Here is a 25,492-nt window from a genome sequence, read left to right on the forward strand (position 1 = left end):
AGAGTTTAGAGGTGTCCCGACTAGGGGAAGAGGTTAGTTTGGGAGGGGTCAGCCTAGCAGGCACACATATCCAGCACCACCACCACCTCCTCGGAGTGCTCCAGCGCAACCCTATTTTAGTGCTATTCCAGAGAGCTCTTATCGCCGACCAGCTCATCAGGGTCCTTCCAGTGCCTATTACAGTTCCATGCCAGAGAGTTCATATCGCTCACCAGCCATTCAGGGTTCTCCTAGTGGGTATTCAGGCCATCAGGGTCAGACTTCGGGGCAGTAGTCTGTGGTACTGAGAGGTTGTTACGAGTGTGGAGATCCGGGTCACATGAACAGGACCTGCCCCAGACTTTGGGGCAAGGCAGTACAACAGGGTCATCAGCCCATGATTGCAGCACCAGTCGCCCAACCGCCCAGAGGTGGGGGACAGGCTGGTAGGGGTCATCCTAGAGGTGGAGGCCAGGCAAGGGGAGGTCAGTCAGCTATTGTTCAATCAGGTGGAGGCTAGCCAGCCGGCGTTCCAGCTAATTCTATGCCTTTCTGGCCAGACCAGATGCAATGGCCTTAGATATTGTGATCACAGGTATTATTTCTGTATGGGTAGGGATGCTTCGGTATTATTTGATCTAGGGTCTACCTATTCATATATGTCATCTATGTTTGCTCATTTCCTGGATATTCCTCGTGAGTCTTTGGGTACTTCTATTTATGTGTCCACTTCTGTGGGCGATTCTATGGTTGTGGATAAGATCTACCAGTCCTGTGTGGTTACATTCTGTGGTTACGAGACTAGAGCAGACCTTTTGTTACTTGATATGATCGACTTTAAGGTCATCCTGGGCATGGACTAGTTATCCCCATATCAGGCCATCCTTGGTTGTCACACCAAGACTGTTATTTTAGCAATGCAAGAGTTGCCAAGATTGGAGTGGAGGGGTTCCGTCAGTACATCTAGTCGGGTTATCTCTTTTCTGAAGGCTCGACATCTGGTCGAGAAGGGTTGTTTGGCGTATCTAGCATATGTTCTGGACACCACCACAGAGTCTCCGAGGACTGATTCAGTGCCAGTAGTCTGGGAATTTGCCGACGTGTTTCCTTTTGACCTTCCAAGCATGCCGCCAGATCGTGATATTGATTTCTATATTGATTTGGCTCCAGGTACCCAGCCTATATCTATCCCACCATACCGTATGGCTCCGAAAGAGTTAAAGGAGCTGAAGGAGCAGCTTGAGGAGTTATTGATGAAGGGGTTTATCAGACCGAGTGTATCACCTTGGGGTGCACCAGTGTTATATGTGAAGAAGAAAGATGGAACTATGCGGATGTGCATTGGTTACTGCCAGATGAACAAAGTTACCATCAAGAACAAGTACCTGTTGCCGCATATTGATGATTTATTTGACTAGTTGCAGGGTGCTAGGGTGTTCTCTAAGATCGACTTGAGGTCGGGATACCATCAGTTGAAGACTCGGGACTCAGATGTTTCGAAGACTGCCTTCTGTACTAGATATGGCTATTATGAGTTTCTAGTGATGTCCTTCGGCTTGACTAATGTCCCAGTGACGTTTATGGATTTGATGAATGTACAGGCTTTATATTGATTCCTTTGTTATTGTCTTCAATTGATGACATCTTGATTTACTCACGTAGCCTAGGGGAGCACGAGCAGCATTTGAGAGTGGTGCTTCAGACATTGTGAGAACGGAAGCTATATGCTAAATTTTCCAAATATGAGTTTTTGCTAGAGTCTGTGGCATTCTTGGGCCATGTTGTATCGGGAGAGGGTATTAAGGTGGATCCCAAGAAGATTGAGGCAGTTCAGAGTTGGTCTCGTCCCACTTTGGTGACCGAGATCAGGAGTTTCCTAGGGCTAGCAGGTTATTATCACCGGTTCGTACAGGGTTTCTCATCCATTGCAGCACATTTGACTAGATTAACCTAGAAAGGTGCTCCATTCCGTTTGTCCGATGATTATGAGGCAAGCTTTCAGAAGCTCAAGACAGCTTTGACTACATCACCGGTTTTAGTGTTGCTTTTCGGTTTGGGGATGTATACTGTGTATTGTGATGCTTCACGCGTTGGCTTGGGTTGTGTATTGATGCAGGAGGGGCGAGTTATTGCATATGTTTCGTGTCAGCTGAAGATTCATGAGAAGAATTACCCTGTTTACGATTTAGAGTTATCCGCGATTGTTCATGCTCTTAAGATCTGGAGGCATTACCTGTACGGGGTGTCCTGTGAAGTTTACACTGATTATCACAGCTTACAGCATTTGTTCAAGCAAAGAGATCTCAATTTGAGGCATCGTAGATGGCTTGAGTTACTGAAGGATTATGACATCACTATTCTTTATCATCCGGGCAAGGTAAATATGGTCGCGGACGCCTTAAGCGGGAAGGCAGAGAGTATGGGTAGCTTGGCATTCATTTCAGCAGAGGAGAGGCCACTAGCTTTGGACATTCAGTCCTTAGATAACAGACTTGTGAGGTAGGACATTTCAGAGCCCAACCGAGTTCTTGCATGTGTTGTTGCCCAGTCTTCATTATTGGGGCAGATCAAGGCTCGGCAGTTTGAAGATCCGCATTTGGCAGTTCTCATAGAGACTGTACTATAGGGTGGTGCCAAGGAGGGTTTCTATTGGCAAGGATGGTGTTCTGCGACTCCAGGGTCGCCTATGTGTTCCTAATGTCGATGTCTCGGTATTCTATTCATCCAGGTGCTACGAAGATGTATCGTGACCTGAGACAGCATTACTGGTGGCGGCGGATGAAGAAAGACATAGTTGAGTATGTGGCTAGGTGCTTGAATTTCCAGAAGGTTAAGTATGAGCACCAGAGGCCGGGTGGCGTACTTCAGCAGATGACTATACCTGAGTAGAAATGGGAGCGCATTACTATGGACTTCATAGTTGGGTTGCTGTGGACTTTGCGGAAGTTTGATGCAGTTTGGGTCATTGTTGACAGGTTGACCAAGTCGGCACACTTCATTCCGGTTATGACTACGTATATTTCAGAAAAGTGGCCTAGATTTATATTCGGGAGAGAGTTCGATTGCACGCTGTGCCTGTTTCCATTATATCAGATAGAGGCCCTCAGTTCACTTAACATTTCTGGAGAGCCGTATAGAGTGAGTTGGGGATCCGTGTAGAGCTCAACACAACATTCCATCCACAGACCGACGGGCAGTCAGAGTGGACAGTTCAGATATTGGAGTACATGCTAAGAACATGTGTGATTGACTTTGGGGGACAGTGGGATCAGTTCTTGCCTTTGGCCGAGTTTGCTTACAACAACAGTTATCAGTCCAGCATTGAGATGGCTCCATTTGAGGCTTTATATGGTCGGCGATGTCGTTCTCCCATCGGGTGATTTGAGCCCGGCGAGGCTAGGTTATATGGTACTGATCTGGTGAAGGATGCCTTGGAAAAGGTAAAGTTGATTTAGGAGCGGCTTCGCACAGCACAATCCAAACAGAAGAGCTACGCGAATCAGAAGGCGCGTGATATATCATTTATGGTCGGCAAGAAGGTTCTCTTGAAAGTCTCGCCGATGAAGGGTATCATGAGATTTGGAAAGAAGGGCAATTGAGCCCAAGGTTTATAGGCCCATTTGAGGTGTTGAGGCGAGTTGGGGAGGCTGCTTATGAGCTTGCTTTACCTCCCATCCTATCAGGGTTTCATCCAGTTTTTCACGTGTCTATGCTCCGGAGATATCACGCCGACTTGTCTTATGTGTTAGACTTCAGTACTATTCAGCTATATGAGAACTTGGGTTGTGAGGAGGAGTCAGTGGCTATTATTGCTAAACAGGATCGCTAGTTGAAATCTAAGAGGATTTCTGCAGTAACGATTCTGTAGAGGGGCCAACCAGTCGAGGAGGGGACCTGGGAGTCCAAGGAGGACATGCGGAGCAGATATCCACACTTATTCAGCACTTTAGGTATGAATCTAAACCCGTTCGAGGACGAACGTTTGTTTAAGAGGTGGAGAATATAACGACCCGATCGATCGTTTTGCTTTCTAGAACCTCGTTCCCCTAAATAAGACTTCCCATATTTGCTTTTACTGATTTTTGACTTGCTGGGATGGTTAGTTTAGGGTTTGGAAGAGTTCGGGTTGAAATCGGAACATTTGGTTCCTTAAGGTTGGCTTAAAAGGCCAAGTTTGACTTCGTTCAACATTTTGAGTAAACGACCTCGGAAACGGGATTTGACGGTTCCAATCGGTTCGTATGATGATTTCGGACTTGGGCGTATGTCCGGATTGGGTTTTGGACGACCCGAGAGCGTTTTGACGCCTAATAGTGAAAGTTGGCATTTTGAGCAAATTCCATAAGTTTGGGTTGAGATGAAGTTTTACATTTTAGATGTCTGTTTAGGATTCCGAGCCTGGTAATAGCTCAGTATGGTGATTTTGGACTTAGGAGCGCGTCCGGAATTGGATTCGAAGGTCCGTAGGTCGTTTCGGAGTCATTTGGCAAAAGTTAGAAACTTGAAGTTTTTAGAAGGTTTGACCGAGGGTGTACTTTTTGATATTAGGTTTGGATTCCAGTTTCGAAAGTTGGAGTAGGCCCGTAATGTCATATAGGACTTGCACGCAAAGTTTGGCGTCATTCCGAGTTGTTTTGATAGGAATCGAACGCGCAGAAGTGTTTTAGAAGTTTTTGGAGTTCATGAGTAAATTCATGCATTTTGGCATCCAATTCGTGGTTTTTGATGTTATTTTAGTGTTCCAATCGCGCGAGCAAGTTTGTATGATATTGCTAGACTTCTGTGGGTGATTGGTGTGGAGACCCGAGGGCTCGGGTGAGTTTCGAACGTTCGAAAGGGGTGAAAAACACACAATATTTCTGGTGTTTCTTGGCATCAGTTGCAGGTCTCGCAAATGCGAGAAATAGTTTGCAAATGTGAACCTCGCATTTGCGAGAAGAGCTTCGCAATTGTGAAGAAGCTCGACTGGGGCAATGTTCGCATTTGCGACACCTGAGCCGCAATTGCGAGCTCAACAGTGACCGCATTTGCGACCCCTGCGTCGCATTTGCGACCTGAGCAGCTGAAGCCAGGCTTCGCATTTGCGAGTGTTTTATCGCATTTGCAACCCTTGCATTTGCGAACCTGGTGTCGCAAATGCGACATCAGAGGCCTATGTCCAACTTTTAATGCGGGACTTAGGCCATTTGTTTCATTTCACTTCACCTCTTGGGCGATTTTTGGAGCTTTTGGAAGAGAGGTTTCACCAAGCACTTTGAGGTAAGTATTTTCTACACAACATGAGTTAAATACATATATTATGGGTGGATTAACATGTAAAAATTAGTGAAAATTAAGGGTTTAGATGAAAACCTAGGTTTTTGATAAAAATGAGATTTGACCACGAAATTGGTTATGGAACTTAGTAAAAATCATATATTATGTTCCTTAGGTCATGGGTAACAACTTCCTTCAAAAAATTCCGGAATTCGGGCACGTGGGTCCAGGGGTGAATTTTAGGAATCTTGCCTTTGGGGTTGGGTAATCACGTTAATAGTTAGAATATGAACTTTTGAACCTATAAAGATTGGTTTTTACACTATTTGAATAGTTTTGGATCGTTCGGCTATGTTTTGAGGGTTTGAGCGCATTCTTGAGTTGGAAGTAGGCTTGAGACGAGGTAAGTCTGTTTTCTAACCTTGTAAGAGGAAAATTTCCCCATAGGTGAACTTAATTAATATGTAATTATTTGTGGGGGCTACGTACGCACGAAGTGACGAGAGTCCGTACGTAGCTACTATTCCTGTTATGTCGGGTAGTTTTAGGTTTACACCATGCTTTGTGGATACCATTATTTGATTATACTTGCTAATTGTAACAAAAAGAATTAAGTCGAGGATTACTAACGATTTAGAGGCTTCATGTTGAATTGTCTTCATTTTTAAAAGAATTAAGAAAGGGTGGTGATTTAAATGATAAAATTATACTTGACCGCGTCGCACGCATGATCCGCGAGCGGGGTTATATTTTGACCGCGTCACATGTATGATTCGCGAACGGGGTGAATAGATGCATCTATGGTTCGCGTTGTTCGACCCTCGGCAGTGCACAATTTACATTTACGTTGGATCGGGCCGAACGTCCTCGGTGGTTTTTGTATGTGATAATAGAAGTGGAGCTCTTTATAATTTGTATAATTTGATGTTTGAAAGGTCACTTGTTTTAAATGAAGAAAGTGCGCCTTGGATTCCTAAATATGATGGAAGGATTATCCAGTTATTATTCTTGTTCTAAGCTTATCGTTATCTACCGACATTATGATTTAAATCTAGAACTTCATATTATTATATTGTTGGCCCTAGTAAGTGTCGGAGTCAACCCCTCGTCACTACTTCTTCGAGGTTAGACGAGATACTTACTGGGTACATATTTTATGTACTCACGTTACACTTCTGTACTTGATTGTACAGGATTTGAGGCATGTGCATCTGGTCACCATTCCGGCGCGTAGAACAGTGTTAGTTTGAGCACCTTCTTAATTAATGCTGTCCTAGTACGTACAGCCGTACAGATTAAAAGCTATCACCTAACCTTAGCCATTCATATCTAACCACATTAATATTTATTTTCTTTTGCAAAACCATTGACAATTACCCCATATGCATGCATGTTCTTTGACTCGTCGGTCATGTGCCAACCAAAAAAAAAAGGAGGAGGATACATAGTTCTATTTTCTAAGGAATTCACTAAAGAAAGATAATACTTAGTGGCGTTTGCTTTGACTAAAGAAATTTGTCATTTCGTGTAAAAGCTGTTTTTAATCAAATATTAAGGAGAAAAATTTTGAAATTTTTTCTAAAGCAATTTTCGTTTTAAAAAAAAAACTAAAAATTAAGTATGCAGGAAGTTTTTAATCTTTATAATTTCGTTCTCACTCCATATATCCTTATGGCGTATGAATAAGTGCAATGTATGCATGAAGGGCATGAGGACTTTTTTTTTGGTTGAAAAGATAAGCATATTATAGATAATTAAACAAGTACATAAGAGTTTGCTAGATGCATATATTGCATCAGATTAGTACAACTAGAACTAGCAACATTAGCTACTACATCACGATTACTACTAAAAACACTACTGCTAGTACTACTAGTAATTAGCATAGGATTTGGTTTAAGTAGTCTTCTACGCAGCATTCCTTCCTGATCCTGCTGGTAGTAAGTTGTCACAAAAGGAGGAGGGCTTGAAAAAAGTACACAACGAACCTCCACATTTACTGCTCCATGCTTAGCCAAACCATCTGCCACATAGTTTTGCTCTCTAAAGATGCTTTGTACCTTTGGATCACCCAGCTGATGGAGTAAGAACCTACAATCATTTATTAAATTAGTATATTTGACAGTAGGGGTGGTAAGCAAACCCAGTATTGCAGTTGCATCTGTCTCAATAATCAGTGGTGAAAGGTGGTGTTGAACAACTAATTTTAGCCCCATGATAAGTGCTAGTAACTCTGTCTGTAGACTGGAGCCATGTTGTGCACGTCCTGCAAACCCTATAACCTATTTGCAATGCTGATTCCTAAAACATCCACCTATACCACAATTAAGTTGACTAATAGATGTGGAGCCGTCTATATTTAACTTAAAAATCTGTCCATCAGGTGGATGCCATTTAATGTAGAGAGACACTAGTGCTGGAGTACTTTTCGTAGGATTTGTGAGATAGTAAAATTTCGCAGGCTGTTTGTAAATTAATTGAACACTCGCTTTAAGTTGCTTGTGCTCGAAGAAATTTTTATTTCTTATAGTCCATAGCTGCCATAGCGCGAATGGTAAAAGTATGGACAAGGGAATGCAGTTATAGGATGACAAAGATTGATTATGTATGAAAGTGTGCCACCAAGTCATAGTATTGTAGTTACTGGACCAATCAAATGATTTATATTTAGCTTAAGAGCCGCCCAAAGTGCAGTAGCATTATGACATTCCAAAAAAATATGATGTATGATTTCAGGAACTAGGCGATATTGTGAACATAAGGATGAATTGATAATTTGCAGCCTTTGTAAATATGCAGCTGTAGGAAGCCTGTCATGACATATTAACCATATAAAAAATGAGATCTTGGGTGGTATTCGGAGTTTCCAAATCCATTTGTAGTTTATGACCTCAGTAGTTATGGAATGATGAACTGTTTGTGTAAGAGCATGATAAATAGATTTGACAGAGAACAAACCATTTGGTGTAATTGCCCAAACAAGCTGATCATAATTGGCAGACACTAGTGGCATATAAGTATCAACAATTTGAACTTCTAATGGGGAAGGTAATACAAAAGGCAAAAGATGCAAATGCCACTTATGATCATAAAAGTACGCAGATACTCTTTTGTTTTCCTCCCCTTTGGGTAGAGGTCCATAAATATAATTACGAACCAGAGAATTATGATCTACCCATAGTTCTGTCCAGAAATTTACATGATTACCATTTGCTAGGTTCCATTTATAACCTAGTCTACAATTTGACCAACCCTTAAGAATGTTAGACCAAATTCTTGAACCATTAATATTACTGAACTTATGAGGCCTAAGATGACTATGTAGTAATACTTGTGCCCATAGCTGATTAGGATTTTGAAATAATCTCCAAGCAAGACTAGAGTGCAAGGCATTATTTTTAAGACAGAGATTTTGGATGCCCAATCCCCCTTGTTCTAAGGGTTGAGTAACCAAGGACCATTTAAGAGATGTAATTTTTTCTTTTGAGGAGTACTTCCCCGTAGAAAATTCCCTTGGTATCTATTGAGAGAGGAAATAATATACGAAGGCAGGGTGATATATTGCATTATATGGTTAGGAAGATTATTGAGAGTTGATCTTATCAGAGTTTGCCTTCCCGCTTTTGTTAAGAAATGAGTTTTCCATCCTGCTAACTTAGATTTAAAATTTTCAACTAAAAACTGAAAATCTCCTTTAATGGGTCTTGAACGAAAAATAGGAAACTCTAAATACTTACCAAAATGTGTGCCCTCCCTTATATGAAACGTATGTTGCATGTCAACCTTCATATGAGCAGGACAATTTTTAGAGAAGAAAATTCTTGATTTGTCAAAGTTAATAGTTTGCCCTGAATGATGAGTAAATTGATTGATGGTGTTAACTATGGATTGACATGATGTAGAAGTAATTTTTGATATCAAAATAATATCATCGGCGAAAAATAGATGAGATAATTGAGGTCCTCCTCTACCTATTGAAATGGGATGCCAAATGTGGTAATCAACTTCAGAGTTTATTTTCCTTGATAGCATTTCTAAACATAAAATAAAAATATTAGGCGAAAGAGGATCACCTTGTCTAATACTTCTTGTAGGTGTAAAATAGTCAGTAGGTGTACCATTTATTAAAAGAGCTGTAGAGGTAGTGGTAATACAAGACATTATTAGTTTTATAAATTTTTGAGGAAAATTTAGATTTTGTAAGGTGTTATAAATGAAGGACCATTCCAGTTTATCAAAAGCCTTTTCAAGATCCAGCTTGAGTAGCATATTAGAATGTTTACCCTTCATTTTATGAAATCTAGTAATAAGTTCTTGTACTATAATTGCATTATCAGCTGCTCGTCTATTTTTCTGAAAACTGGATTGAGTACAACTAGTAGTATATTTTCTTACCAACCAATTTTTCTTTTCAACCGTAGTACCAAAAATTAAAAATATATTTTGTTACCAACCCGTTCTTCTTTTCAACCCTATTTCTTAAAATTAAAAAAAAAAATATTAAAGAGAGGGATAGAATTGTCAACTTTGATTCTGCCACTTCTTTGTATTATTACATCTTCTTCTGTCCTTGGTTCCTTTTCAGATCTTTCTCCTATGTCTCATGACCAGCTAGTTATCAAGGATAAGCTATCACTTGACATTAATTATTTTATTACAAACTTGATACCTTATAAACTTTAAAATTTGAAACATACTAATATAAATTGTAAAATTCGATATTGACACCTCATAAACGTAAGCAATACTATTCCCTCCAATTCAATTTAGATGATACACTTTCTTAAGTAGTCCGTTCCAAAAATAATGATATATTTTTAATTGGAAATAATTTAATTTTAAACTTATCATTTACTCTAGAAGCTTTTATAACCTCACAAATGTCATGGCTCCACAAAACTTTTACTACTTAAACTTTTAAGACCACAAATTTTAAAAATCTCCATCTTTTCTTTTAAACTACGTGCTACCTCGTCTAAATTAAAATGGATGAAGTATATAAAATTAAAAAAAAATTGTGGTCATATTTTGCGTGCTCCTCGAGAACTTTTCCGTTGAAAGAGAGCAACAAACCGGATAACAAGGAATCCCAAACCTTTTCTTATCTTTCGTTTGGACATAAATTTTGACTACTTTTTTTCAAAAGAATTTGGAAACATTGTTTGTTTGATCAGCTTTTGAAAAAACCTTGAAGAAAAATTTTCAAATTTCAAAAATTGGTTTGGGCCAATTTTTTGAGTGAAATTTTATTCTCCGCTCATAAAACTTCAATAATATCTTTTATGTAAAATGTGTGTCCAAACATAATTTCAAATACTAATTTTTTTCAAGTTTCAATCAAATTTATATTTGAGACGCTAACTTAATTTTGTATAACTCAAAGCTCCTATATAAGTAACTTAACTTATTAATTAAAATCAATTAAGTAAGATTTTTCTCTGTTTCTTCCATGTTTTCACATGCATAAAGTATTGCTTCGAGGAAGAATCTTTTGTGTTTACTCTCATGCAACGAATGGCTTCAAAAGGAACGCAGAACTAAAGAAAAATTCATGTACTCCTACTTCAAAGCCGGCAGACATGGTTTAAGTCATCGACTGCCAGACATATAAATGCTTCGCCTTCTTCCCCTTGACTTTCTTCTCATAATACCCTCTGTTCACTTTACTTGGTATCTTTTCACGCTCCTTAAAAAATAATAAATAAAGTGCATAATTTACAATGATACCCATATTAATTGATGCATATTTGTTTGAATTTGAGAAAATAATTTGAAATGAGTAATAAATACTGTGATTATAATAGGGAAAAAAAATTATCTTATCTTGATATGCGTAAAATGACAAGTAAATATGAAAATCTATTTTTAGGATACATACTAAGTAAAAGTAATCGGAGGGAGTACTATTTTGGTACGATGTATTTCCAAATTGAGTAACTCTGTCATTTCTGTTAAATATTTGCACTAAAATTACTTTTCATCAGAAAAAAGTTTCATATTTTACTTTGACTCCTAAAGAAGCTCCAATCTGAGAGAAATTTAAACTATAATAAAAAATAAAGGGATAGATTTGTTTTTTTTTTTTTGAAGAAGAATTTAGACATGTTGAGTCCACTTATTTCACGATGGAATTCTGTTAATACATATAAAAGAATTTACTACAGGAATTAACCATTTCTATATTATATTCTCCGTCCTCGTCGGTGGAATTTTCTCGTACTCTTTCCTACTACTTTGTCTTCATCATCAAAGACTTATATTTTCCTAATGATTAATGTATTTTATTTATTATGATCATTGAGTAGAATAGAGGAAAAGAAGGAGAAAAGAAAAGTATAAAATAATTATCCCTTTGACTTTGGGCAAGGAGACAAGTCATATACTCAGTATGTATACATTATTTAGAAATCAGAATATTATTAACAGGAGTATATGTTTAGAGTGTCGGTGAAGTCTCTACTCAAGAAATAGAATCCAAGTGCTTCTAGCTGAATTTCATGTAATTATTTTAGTTGTGTCATTGGGCTCGATCAGAGGCGGATCCAGGATTTAAACTCTATTGGTTCAACTTTTAAAAAATTTAACATTGAACCCACTATATTTTTAAAGTTATGGGTTCATATCTACTATTTTTGCAATTTTAATAAATTTTTACATATAAATTTACATTCGCCCCTAGGCACGATATCCCTTTTTAAGCAAAAATAATGATTATATCCTAGTTATGGTTTCCTATACAATTTTGTTTCTCATTTATGTTATAACCAACTGATCCTGTTGGGTTTTGGATAAAGACTAATTAGTAAATATTTGCCCCAACTGGCAACTTCAGTTACCAAAAAAAAAAAAAAAATTTGAGTTCTTTGGTTTTCCTTGAGATGTTGATTTGGTTATCATCTACCTACATAAAATCATCCCTCTGCATAGAGAAAAGAATCTATATTTAGTTTACTTATAACTAATTGGGTTGACAAAATAGGCATTTCTTCTGTACCTCCATGATCCAATTTCTAAGCCAGCTCGGTATCTGATTTTAAAATCCCATTATTCCCAAGCAAAATATCCAAAGAAACTTGTGGCACATGCACTGCTTCGTAAAGGTTATTATACATAAAAAAAAAATGCAAGAATACCATAGAACAAAATTTGAGCCACATATATCAAGCAAATTCAACTACTCCCTCTGTTAACAGTGAACCTATTTCTTTTTTGGTCCGTTCCAAAAAGAATGAACCTTTTCTAAATTTGGTAACAATTTAGCTTAAACTTGCAATTCTACCCTTAATGAGAAACTTTTATAACCACACAAGTACTCTGGGTCACTTTTTGACTTGTTTAGGACCACAAATTCTAAAAGTCTTCATTTTTTCTTAAACTCCGTGTCCAATCAAACAGGTTCACATAAATTGGAACGGAGGGAATATATATTATATAATTTTCGGACGAAAGAGCCCAGCCAAACAATACTCTTCCACCCACTATAAATATTTCTTCAAATCAACCTCACTTTAACACTAACATTTTCTAAAGCTACTCTGTTTCTCTTTTCCTCTCATTCTTACATTTAGATAATTTTCTTTCCTAAAGGGAGAAAATGAATACTCTTCTGAGTAAACCATATTATGCTTACTCAAAGATGGAGATGGAAGATTCTGAAGAGCTGCAGCATAGAAGAGCACAGTTCTTGATTCACAAGTCTCTACAGAAATCAGATTCTATATCTCATAGAAGGCAGCCAATATGGTTGAAAGTGAAAGTGTGCAAGTTGAAGATCAAGATTGGGAGAAGATTAAAAAGGATGAAGAAGAGCATCTTGTTAAAATTTTCTGCTACTAAAAATGTGGTATCCAAGCAATTTAATTTTCAGTTGAAATCTTGGAAGCGTTTGATTAAGGGTAGAGAGACTATGGTTAAACTTCCACCCATGTTCACTTGAAGTTTCCTTTTATAGAATAAATCCTCCTCTATTTTTCACTTTATGTGTAGTCACAAGAATGAATGGTGAGACATAATATACACATACTGATATACATACACAGGTTTTCACCTTTCTAATAATGTCAATTTTCAAATTGTATTGGCTTCTCTAGAGATTGAGTTGAAGGTTCCTTTCATCATAAAGAGTCAATTAGTTTTATATTTGAATTAGCTTCAAATGAAAATGAAATATATATATATATATATATATATATATATATATATATATATATATATATATATATATATATATATATATATATATATATATGAATTTCCCAGTCATTTTCTTAGGCCTTTTTGTTCTGATTTCCTGTGGTAAAAGAGGTCATGTGATGCTTTTAGGACTTTGGTTGTTTTGGGGAACACATATTGCTGGACTTTAGTTCACAGGTGCCCTTTAATTTGTCTTGACATTTGTAATAAAACAGAGAGTGATCATACACGGAGCTACAATTTCAAGTTTCATTTGCTGGGTATTAAATTAATAATTTATACTATATTCAATAAATTTTTTAGGATTAGTTATCTCCTATGGCAAAGGTTGATACCTTATTTATTTTAATTAAATATCCTTTTAATAAATTATATTCCATAGCTACCTTTTGACTTTTTTCATAGCCAAATATCTATTTATGGTCACCTCCTACTCTTAAGCCATAAAATAAGCTTTGTATTATTTTTCTCTCTCCACTCAAATTTCTCGTATCCCCTCAAATTTCTCGTATCCCCTACCCCATATCTATTCACCCTCTCTCTCTCATCTTCCACCTTCATCTTACTACCAGAACTCTCCGGCAATGCATCAAATCCATCCGGTTGAAGGAAGGGATACGTTTAATGTATTCTCCCTCTATTCTCCATGAAGGAAGGGATACGTTCAAATCCATCCCCTACCCCATATATATTCTCCCTCTATCTCTCATCTTCCACCTTCATCTTACTACCAGAACTCTCCGGCAAAGCATCAGAATTAGAGTTTTCCGGCGAAGACTTTTGGGCTGCCGAGCAATCATCCGATATAGACATTTTCTCCGGCGTAACAATCATAACCGGAGGCAACAGTGACGGTGAGCGAGTACTGGATACTGATGCTGCTTCAACCTCGCCGCCACCGCGGACTACTTGTGCCCACGGTGCTTGTAAACTCCGTCGAGACTGTGGATTGCTGACGGTGGCTCCGGCGGCTTCAATTGTAAAGAATAGGTTTTTTGAAGCGCACGTGAGGGTATTATGGTAACAGGAACAGTGGCGTTTCGAGTCAGGCTCGCGGCCCTTCTCGACGAGACGACATTAGGGTTGTTCTTGAACAAAGACGACGGAGTTTGGGGCTGAGCAACTTGAATTTTCTATTAATATATTTCAATGTATCTCGCTGTATTTCCATGTATTTCATTGTATTCATTGTCTTTTTTTCATTGTATTTCAATATATCTTGCTGTATTTCATTGTATTCATTGTCTTATTGTATTCCATGAATGTATTCATATATTTTTTTAATTAATATAATTTATGTATTCAGACGTATATATGTATTCAAATTGCTCTGTTTTTGTTGTATTTATCGGCTGGGAAAAATATTGAGCATATTTTCTCTCAGTATTGCTATTTTTTTTGGGTGTTTTTCGGTTGAGAATCTTTTTTATAAAGGAAATACAAATTTTGTGTGTTACAATTGAGTTTGTTAAGTTATATTAGGAGTCTATTATGTTAATTGATTCACTTTCCGTTTAAAAACAGCTGAATAGACCATGAATTGCGCTATTTACGTTACTGTATTCATAAATACATATCGTGAATACAGTCGAATACAATAATCTGTCTAGCTGTAATCCCCTGTTTCACGTCGTGAATACAATCGAATACAAAAATCTGTCTAGCTGTAATCCCCTGTTTCACTCCTAGAAATGCTACTGTATTCATGAATACAGTAGCTTAAATACATCGAATACACACTAAAAAACCTGAAAGCATAGCTATAGAAAGAAATAGTAAATGGTAGCTACAACTAGCTAATAACCACTAAACAATAGTGGTTTATGAAAATTTCTCAATTTTTAAGACAAGTACAAAATTGGGTTCAGCCAAACCCGCACCAGGCACTTTAGCTACGGTTCTGACAATGCAGATTCATATAACGATTCAAACTTATAGCCTGTTTGGTCAAACTTCTGAAATCAGCTTATTTTGAGAAGTGCTTTTCTTAAAAGTACTTTTAAAAAAGGTGCTTTTGGTGAGAAGCAGTTTGTGTTTGGCTACTTAATTTGAAAAGCCTTGTGAGTAGTAATTAGTGTTTGGCCAAGCTTTTGAAAACTGCTTCTAAGTGTATTTTTCTCAAAAGTGCTTCTTAGAAAAGTGCTTTTGGAGAGAAACTACTTTTTTCTGCTTCTCAAAAACTGCTTCTGCTTCTCATCAAAAGCACTTTTTTTCCTCACAAAAGCTTGGCCAAACACCTTAATTTTTGGCCAAAAGTGCTTTCGGCCAAAAAAAGCACTTTTGGCCCAAAAAAAAGCTTGGCCAAACAGGCTATTAGTTGTGACCGAAGCTTAGCTGTTGTTGCTGCACTACGAGCTTTCTATATTTCTTTTCCATTTTTATTTCTTGGTTGGCTTCCTAATTAAATTCTGTTGTCTGGAACTTTGTGCTTCTGCTCTTTGAGCTCTCTATTTTTATTTTATCCTTTTTGTCTTTCTTGGGTTGCTGGAATGGAGAGGGCCGCGGTAGGAGGTTTTTTCTTTTGAATCGAATGCTACTCAGTAACCTTTAGAGACTGAAATTATCTACGTCTAAATTATATTATTGTGGTCTACTCAATCGAAGGGTCGAGATTAATGTTTCATTGCATAATTAGAAGGAAGCTGAAAATATCTAGCATCAAAACAGTTTTGTACTACTACCAAAGTACCACGGAAAGTTTTTGTTTCCCTCTAGTTTACATTCAAATCAAAGTAAACCGAGCCTAAATAATCACGTCATCTTGTTGGTATTGCAGGAGCTAGTGTGATGGAGTACATTAGATAACTGAATCTATACACCTGGAAATTTCCGTAATTGGTACCTAATTTCATTATTACACTAGAGTATGGCCCAAATTCATCAATGAACTCATCTGACTTATAAGTTGATGACCAATTTTTTTTTTTTTTTTTTTTTTTTTTTTTTTTTTTTTTTGATGTTGATCAAATCTCGTTCAATGTAATGAATGGTGATATTGGTTGGGGCGCCACGAAGATTTGTGATACTTGACCTGTTTGCTTAGTTACTTTTTTTTGGGCGATGCAACACCTAATGATTTGGGAACATTCAAAGAATCGATAGCTCACGGGATTCTATAATTCATGCCAAATGTCACATTTCACTATCTCATTTTTCGATGTTTGCTTACTTGATCTAGTACATCTTGAGAATAAAAGAGTACAGATTTCGTGCCGTTACAAGAAGGGTGATCACGCAGATGGTCTGTATGACTAAAGTAACGTTTCTTAATTAAAACAGGAAAAAGGAACATGCCTTCCATGAATAATTCCAACTTGAGATACACATGGGCCATGGCTATCTATATAGTATAACGTTATTATGCCTCTTTTATTTCTTCAAACAAATTAAACTTTAAGTGTCCTACGTCAGTTATTCTCTTAAATTAGATAACCTATATGATCTTTTATTTCTTAAAATTTTTATCTCCATCACCGAATTTCAATAATATACAATTTGAACTCTTGCCATGGGTAGATTTAATAAAAGAGAAATTACGAGTGAAACACCCTCTTGTCTAGCTTGCTAAATTAAACATGTTTTGTTAGAGAAATGCATGCATGTTAATTGAATTTCTAAATGGTGGCCCTCCATAAAATCGCACTCCATCAAAAAGTTGGTCAAGAAATTAAAACTGGGTGGAAGCTTTTCCTCAGTTTCACATTCTTGGTTGGACCTGCTGGCTTTAAGCCAGCACCATCTCTTTGACGGTAAGACATTTACAGAGTGGAATCATACAGTACCAGACACGGGGTAGATCTTCCCAATCATTCTTTTGAAAATTCTTGTTTGACGTTTTTAAAGAAACTCATACTTCCATAATTTCCTCCCAATAGAGATTTATATATTTGTTGATGTTGAATTTAAGTTGTGGTCGTTGAGTGATAATGTCATTGAACATGTTGACTCCCATTGAATTTGTTTACCGCATTAGTATTCTTTCATTAGTCGTGACTTATTCCAACTTTTGGGTTTCGTATACCAATTGTCACGGCGGGACTAAAACTTTCCACAAACGATCTGAAACAACTCAAGTACTCAACCAATTTTGATGTGGTAGTTGTTCACTAGAACGGAATTAAACATACCCAGTCTTCATTTATTAGTTGTGTATTAGTACGGAATTAAATATATCATCTTCTACTTTGTCACAATCATTAATTTTGACGTAAATGGTGCATTAACTAATATTAATGGAAAAACAAAAGAGCAACCCAAAGAGGATATTACTCTCCAACAACAATCTTTAAAGATTTCTTCTCTCACAAAATCAAAGTGGGGCATGAAGAGTTGATAGCTCAAGTTCACACTATGCAAGCAGGATCAAGCTGGAAATTTTATTCAAGCACATTTTAGGGCCCCTTTATTATTTGTCCTTATCAGTACAACCGTACATATTTACAAATACTAGTACCTAACATTAACCTTTCATATTAAAACCTCTCTAATACTTTGCTTTTCTTTATTTGACCTCTTTGAGAAGAATCCATATCCATGGTCTAAACTTGTCTACCATGTGCAAGTAAAGGGAGGAAAAATTAATTTCAAAGGCATTACAAATTATGAAAGCTAATCATGTGCCACATGAGTGTAGTTTCTTTGTATGTTAACAAGTGATAAGAACTACGGTTTCCAAATAATGAATATCCTTTTGACTGTCTTAAGTTTTCTCCTTATCTTTTGTTGTATCGTTGCAGGTTCGCCTATCGAGAGGTGTCATTTTTGTCGTGGTAATGTATCTGGCTACTATAAGTTCTACAACTTTTATAACTAGAGGCGGAATTAGAGTTTTAGGAGTGAGCTCGATCAAACCCATCATATTTAGCACTGACTATAGATATCCATGTGTAGAAAACTATGATACAAATATGAAGTTCTTACCCATATTTTCAAAAAAAAAAAGAAGGGAATTTTAAACCCATTATGTTTCATACTGAGTCCATCTTGTAAGGAAAATCTTCTCTTCCTTCTCTCTCAGTTTCTCTCTCTAACAATTACTACTGTATACGGGTAAAACCGGTCTCGAAGTACATCACGGTCTCGGACATGATAAGTCAAGCTCGAGAGACGGTAAAAACGGACCTAGACCGAGGGGACCTTATCAATTCTGAGTTCGGACCATAATGCCCGCCCTCGAGGATATCGGGGTCGTGATTAGGGATCGGTCCTGGCCTTGTTCAACTTCAAAGAACGTTGTCAGGTAGTCAAGCTCGGCCAACAGAAGGCCGTGATGTCCGTGACCGACCGAGTATCACGGCGATGATCTCGGCATCTATTGACGAGAGATCAGCAAATCAGTTAATTAGGGGATTTTTACCTTTTATAGAATTGTACCTAATATAGGACTCCCCTACTATATAAAGGGGATCTAATTACTTGTAAAACACATTGTAACACACACTTAGAAGCAATATATTGTTATTTTTCTTTTTAAGCACTTATTCAACCGTGTTGTAGTACCGATCGAAGTGCATCTAGTTCAAGGGTGGCTAATTTTCCAAGACTGTAACTGTTCAATTCATGTGGTTTGAGTTTACTTTATCATTGTTTATTTCAATTACATGTTATTTATCATTTTGTGTCAATTTAATCCACGTACCCTTAAAACCACTTATAAATTCAATTGTTATCCAATTTTGAGGGTAAACAGTTTGGCGCCCACCGTGGGGCAAAGGATAATAGTGGTTATTGATACAAAATTTCTATCTCACACACTACTTTACTTTTGTTCTTTGAAGTGTCTTTAATTTCAGGTTAAAAACTCAAAATATCAAACTCATAATCAGCACCCCTACCTGTTGACAATGAGTCCGGTCATCACAGCATGGCGCCCGGTAATGATGTACCGTATGTTGATCCCATCGGAATTCCAGTCGCGGACCCGTTGGACGCTAATTAGTATGTGGCTATTGACACAAACCCACCTATCGACCCCGAGAATAGCATACATGGTGGAGCCCGATCGGCAGCGCAAAATACTCAAAAAAATGAAGGAGACGAGATCAATCTACGAATGATCTTTGAAATGTTACAGGCTCAACAGGCGGCGACAGCTCAGTTACAGAACCAAAGCCGCGCACCGAGCAGAATTGAACCTGATCCATCCTGGGAAGACACCCGCAGGGAAGAATTGGTCGTAGAGAGGTCGAATGAAAACGAGTCGGGGACTAACCCAGAGATCATAAAAATACTCGAGGAGCTGACAAAACGGGTAGAATAAAGGGAGAAGAAAATCGAAGCAAATGACAAAAAGGTAGAAACCTACAATTCCAGGGTCGATCGAATCCCAGGAGCGCCACCGATACTGAAAGGCTTGGATTCCAAGAAGTTTGTGCAAAAACCATTCCCTCCGAGTGCGGCTCCAAAGCCGATCCCAAAAAAATTCTGCATGCCCGAGATTCCTAAGTACAACAGAACGACCGACCCAAACGAGCATGTTACCTCCTACACATACGCCATCAAAGGGAACGACTTGGAGGATGATGAGCTCGAGTTTGTCTTGTTGAAGAAATTTGGAGAGACCCTATCAATGGGAGCTATGATATGGTATCACAACTTGCCTCATAATTCTATTGACTCATTTGATATGCTTGTAAATCCTTTCGTGAAAGCACACGCCGGGGCTATCAAGGTCGAAACTAGGAAGTCAGACCTTTTCAAAGTAAGACACAAGGATAATGAGATGCTCGGGGAGTTCGTGTCCTGGTTTCAAATGGAGCGGATTGATCTGCCGCCAATCGCTGATGATTGGGCCATTCAAGCTTTCACCCAAGGTCTTAACGTTCAAAGCTCAGTGGCTTCACAGCAGTTGAAATAAAGCCTGATAGAATATCCGGCTGTTACCTAGGACAACGTGCATAACCAGTACCAATAAAAAATCATAGTCGAAGATGATCAACTTAGGGCCCCTTCGGGGTCAGTTTATCCCATCAGAGCCATCGATGGAGTCAAACAGAGATATCAAACGTGAACCAAGGTCAAACATGGATCGGTATCAGCCTTACAATGGAGATCAAAGAAGTAGCGGGCCCGGTGGAAATTTTATGCGAAGTGCAAGGAGAAGTGATCGAGGTCAAGGCAACCGGGGACTCATGAGCAAGAATAGTTTTGACAGGCCTATCAGGCCGAAGGAAGCACTAAGGTTATCGAAATATAACTTTAACGTCGATGCTGCCGCCATTGTATCAACTATAGGACGTATCAAGAACACCAAATGGCCTCGACCTCTACAATTCGATCCAACCCAAAGAGATCCTAACCAGATGTGCAAATATCATGGCAGTCACGGCTACAGAACAGAGGATTGCCGATAGTTGAGAGAGGATGTAGCCTGGTTATTCAACAACGGGAACCTTCGAAAATTCCTGAGCGACCAAGCCAAGAACCATTTCAGGAATAGGGATTCTAATAAACAGACCGAACAAGAAGAACCTCAACACGTCATTAACATGATCATCGGTGGGGTCGATGTCCCTCAAGGGCCGATGTTGAAGCACACTAGAGTATCCATGAAAAAAGAAAAACGGGCTCGAGATTACATATCAGAAGGAACCTTGTCTTTCAACGACGAGGATGCAAAAGGGATCATGAAACCCCACAACGATGTGCTGATAATATCTGTACTCATAAATAAATCTCGAGTTAAGCGTGTGTTGATTGATCCAGGTAGCTCGGCCAACATCATCCGATCGAGGATCGTAGAACAGATCCGCCTATAAGATAAAATCGTGCCTGCAGTCCGAGTTCTAAACGGATTCAACATGGCATGTGAAACCACTAAGGGGGAGATAAAATTACCAGTGAATGCCGCTGGGACCATCCAGGAAACTATGTTTTATCTGATCGAAGGAGACATGAGTTAAAACGCTCTGTTTGGGAGGCCATGGATCCACAACATGAGGGTAGTTCCCTCGACTTTGCCCCAAGTGTTAAAATTCCCAACACCGAGAGGGTTTAAAACAATCTACGGAGAGAAGCCAACCGCAAAAGAAATGTTTGTGGTCGAAGAGGCGATTCCAGTATCCGCACTTGCAATGACAAAGGGGCCAAGTTCTTCCATAAAGCAAGAAGCTAAATAGCAATTACCGACACTAGCCCCGATCCAATCGCAGAAATAGGGAATTGATGTAGACGATGACTACGGGTTTCCTAGGTCGTTTATAGCCCCTGATGATCAACGCCACTAAATTGACGGTCAAGAAGCTGAAACAGGTCATATCGATTGAGCATCTACCTGATCGAAAAGTATACCTAGGCACGGGGTTATGTCCCGAGCTCAGGAAAAAACCCATTCAATTCCTTATAGCTAACATAGATTGTTTCGCTTGGTCCCACCTTGATATGACAGGAATCCCGCCGGAGATAACCACTCCCAAGCTGAGCATGGACCCAAAATTTCACCCGGTCAAGCAGAAGAAGAGACCCTAGTCCGAGGTAAAACATGATTTCATCAAGGACGAGGTATCTAAACTCCTTAAAATAAGGTCCATTCGGGAGGTTAAATACCCGGATTGGTTAGCAAACGTAGTGGTAGTCCCTATAAAAGAGAATAAATTAAGAATGTGTGTAGACTATAAGGATTTCAAAAAGGCATGTCCCAAGGACTCCTTCCCTTTGCCCAACATCAATCGCATGATCGATGCCACCGGCTGACCACGAGATCCTCAGTTTTCTCGACCCTACTCCGGGAACAACCAAATACGTATGAACGCAGATGATCAGGAGAAAACCTCCTTCATCACTAAAGACGGCATATATTGTTATAATATGATGCCATTCGGATTAAAAAACGCCGGTGCCACTTACCAACGCCTAGTAAACCGGATGTTCGAGGAACAAATAGGAAAATTAATGAAGGTTTACTTTGATGATATTTTGGTTAAGTCCCTGCGGGCAGAGGACCATTTAAAACATTTGCAGGAAACTTTCAGAATATTGAAGAAATACAATATGAAGCTGAACTCAGAGAAATGTGCGTTTGGAGTCGGTTTAGGAAAATTCCTCGGATCATGGTATCCAACCTGGGAATCGAGATCAACCCTGACAAAATCAAAGCCATCGAAGATATCACGGTTGTAGATAACGTGAAGGCCGTGCAAAGATTAACTAGATGCATAGTTGCCTAGGGCGATTCATCTCGAGGTCCTGCGATAAGAGCCACCGATTCTTCTATCTACTGAAGAAGAAGAATAACTTTTCATGGACTCCGACGTGCCAACGGGCCTTTGAGGAACTCAAGCAGTATCTATCGAGCCCACCGTTGCTTTACACGCCAAATGAAGACGAACTACTATACATGTACTTAGTATTATTGGAGATAGCGGTAAGTGGGGTCCTAGTCCGGGAAGAACAAGGTACGCAATTTCCAATTTACTATGTTAGCCGGACTCTAGGTGAGGCCGAAACTAGATACCCTCACCTAGAAAAATTGGCGCTCGCTTTGCTAAGCGCCTCTAGGAAGCTGAAACCATATTTTCAATGTCATCTTATATGTGTTGTGACTACTTACCCATTGCGAAATATAATGCATAAACCCGAGCTATCGGGACGATTTGCCAAATGGGCCATGGAGATTAGCGGGTACGATATTAAATATCAACCCCGAACCACCATTAAGTCTCAAATTTTGGCGGACTTCGTGGCCGATTTTACGCCGGACCTAATACCCGAGTTTACCAACAACTCTCTTTTGACCTCAGGTATTAGGTCTCGAGCTAGCCAAAAGTTTGGGGGCAGAGGTGATCGAAGCTAAGTAGGATTCCCTCCTCGTGGTGAACCAAGTTAATGGGACATTCGAGGTTAGAGAAGAATGGATGCAAGGTACCGGGATAAGTTGTAGGTAACATTACACCAGTTCAAGGAGTGGATTTTACAACATGTACCTCGGGATCAAAATAGTGAGACTGATGCCCTTGCTAACTTAGGGTCGTCAGTCGAAGACGACGAGCTCAACTCGAGGGAAGTCGTACAACTCATGAGACCGATAGTGGAAGAGGGCCACGTGGAGATAAACTCTACAAGCCTGACTTGGGAATGGAGAAACAAATATACAGAATATTTGAAGACCGAAGAATTGCCCTCGGATCCAAAAGAATCGAGGGACCTGCGCATGAAGGCAGCCCAATTTAGCTTGTCTGAATACGGAACCTTGTTCAGAAGAACGTTTGATGAATAACTAGCAATATGTCTAGGACCAGGACATACCGAATACGTTCTAAAGGAAGTTCACGAAGGCACCTGCGAAAATCATTCAGGCATCGAATCATTGGCTCAAAAAATAATCAGAGCCGGCTACTACTGGATCTATATGGAAAGGACACGAAGGAGTTCATGCGAAAATGTGACGAATGTCAAAGACATACTCCGATGATACATCAACCCGGAGAGTTGCTTCATTCGGTTTTGTCACCATGGTCGTTCATGAAGTGGGGAATGGACATTGTTGGCCCACTTCCATGGGCACCCGGTAAAGCTCACTTTGTATTGTTTATGACTAACTATTTTTCTAAGTGGGGTGGAAGCCCAGGCGTACGAGAAGGTCAGGGAGAAGGAAGTCATCAATTTCATTTGGGACCACATCATATGCTGGTTCAGAATGCCGGCCGAGATCGTGTGCGACTACAGGGAGCAATTCATTGGCAGCAAAGTAAGAAACTTTCTTGAAGATCATAAGAACAAATGAATTCTACCAACACCCTATCACCCTAGTGGGAACGGACAAGCAGAATCAACCAACAAAACCATACTCCAAAACCTCAAAAAGAGGTTAATCGATGCCAAAGGAAAATGGAAGGAAATCCTGCCCGAAGTCCTATGGGCATACCGTACGACCTCGAAATCCAGTACCGGGGCCACCCCATTCTCACCGATTTACGGCGCCGAAGCTCTAATACCAGACGAAGTCGAGGAACCAAGTGTCAGATTATGATATGCAACCAAGGAATCGAACGACGAGGCCATGAGTACCAGCCTAGAGCTATTAGATGAAAGGCGTGAAACCACCCTTATCCGTTTGGCCGTCCAAAAGCAGCGAGTCGAGAGGTATTACAATCGAAGAGCCAACCTTCGAAATTTCAATGTTGGGGACATGGTGTTAAGGAAGGTCACACTAACATACGAAATCCGAACGAGGTGAAGTTGGGGCCGAACTGGGAAGGGCGTATCAAATTATCGAGATCACCGGAAAATGATCGTATAAACACGGGGCAATGAACGATGAATGGCTACCGAATAACTGGAACGTAACTCACTTGAAGCGATACTACTGCTAAGGTAGAACCCCATTCATTCCTTTTTACTTATTATTAAACTAACACTTGCTGGTAACCAACAAGGAACGGTACAATTTTTAGGCTTGAAAGCACGCGTTGCACTCTTTTCCCTTGAACTGGTTTTGTCCTAAATGGAATTTCTAGCAAAGTTTTTAACGAGGAAATAGTGGATCGTGCTAACTTAGAATCGAAGGCCGATCATGAATCGGTGTCAAAGATCACATCCAGTATCCGAGGATTCTCTATGATCAACCTCAGACACTAGGGGGCATTACCCTCGGATAATGACTTTAGCAAGGACAAGAGACTTTTTGATTCAACGGTCTCGGCCCAATCGATAGGATTTACTGTAAGGGTCAAACAGTCAAATGAATTGAGCCCGCATAGACTGCTCGAACTCTGGCACAAATCTTGTACACATGTGTAACTATTATGCACAAGAATAAGAAGAAGTCTCTACCTCGCAGATAAATATCTTGTCCCTTAAAGTTTTCTCTTTCTACATTTCTTAAGGAATTTCCTACATCCGATCCCCTAAAGGTATTGAGCCCAAAGGCCGCCTTAATCCGAATTCAAACGATCACTCCCACTCGGGGACCGCCATCCAAAGATAAACTCAGACGGCCCGGGCTATCGAAGCCTGGGGGCATAAGACCTATTAGGCAATGCCAAAACTTTAAAGGATACGACCATCCCCACTCGGAGAATGTTATCTTAGGCAAGCCCGGATAACTCGAGATAACGAGCCCACTGGG

At 39.3% G+C, this 25,492-nt stretch overlaps 1 protein-coding gene across 1 annotated transcript; it reads left to right on the forward strand.

The window, feature by feature from the left end:
* The first annotated feature begins 12,713 nt into the window (after positions 1-12,713).
* On the forward strand, positions 12,714-13,356 carry LOC109205384. The gene has a single exon (XM_019368095.1). It carries the CDS (start codon positions 12,830-12,832, stop codon positions 13,169-13,171), a length of 342 nt encoding a protein of 113 aa, XP_019223640.1. The 5' UTR covers positions 12,714-12,829; the 3' UTR covers positions 13,172-13,356.
* The last annotated feature ends 12,136 nt before the right edge of the window (positions 13,357-25,492 follow it).

Source organism: Nicotiana attenuata, unplaced genomic scaffold, assembly GCF_001879085.1.
Source record: "Nicotiana attenuata strain UT unplaced genomic scaffold, NIATTr2, whole genome shotgun sequence".
Classification (NCBI taxonomy): domain Eukaryota; kingdom Viridiplantae; phylum Streptophyta; class Magnoliopsida; order Solanales; family Solanaceae; genus Nicotiana; species Nicotiana attenuata.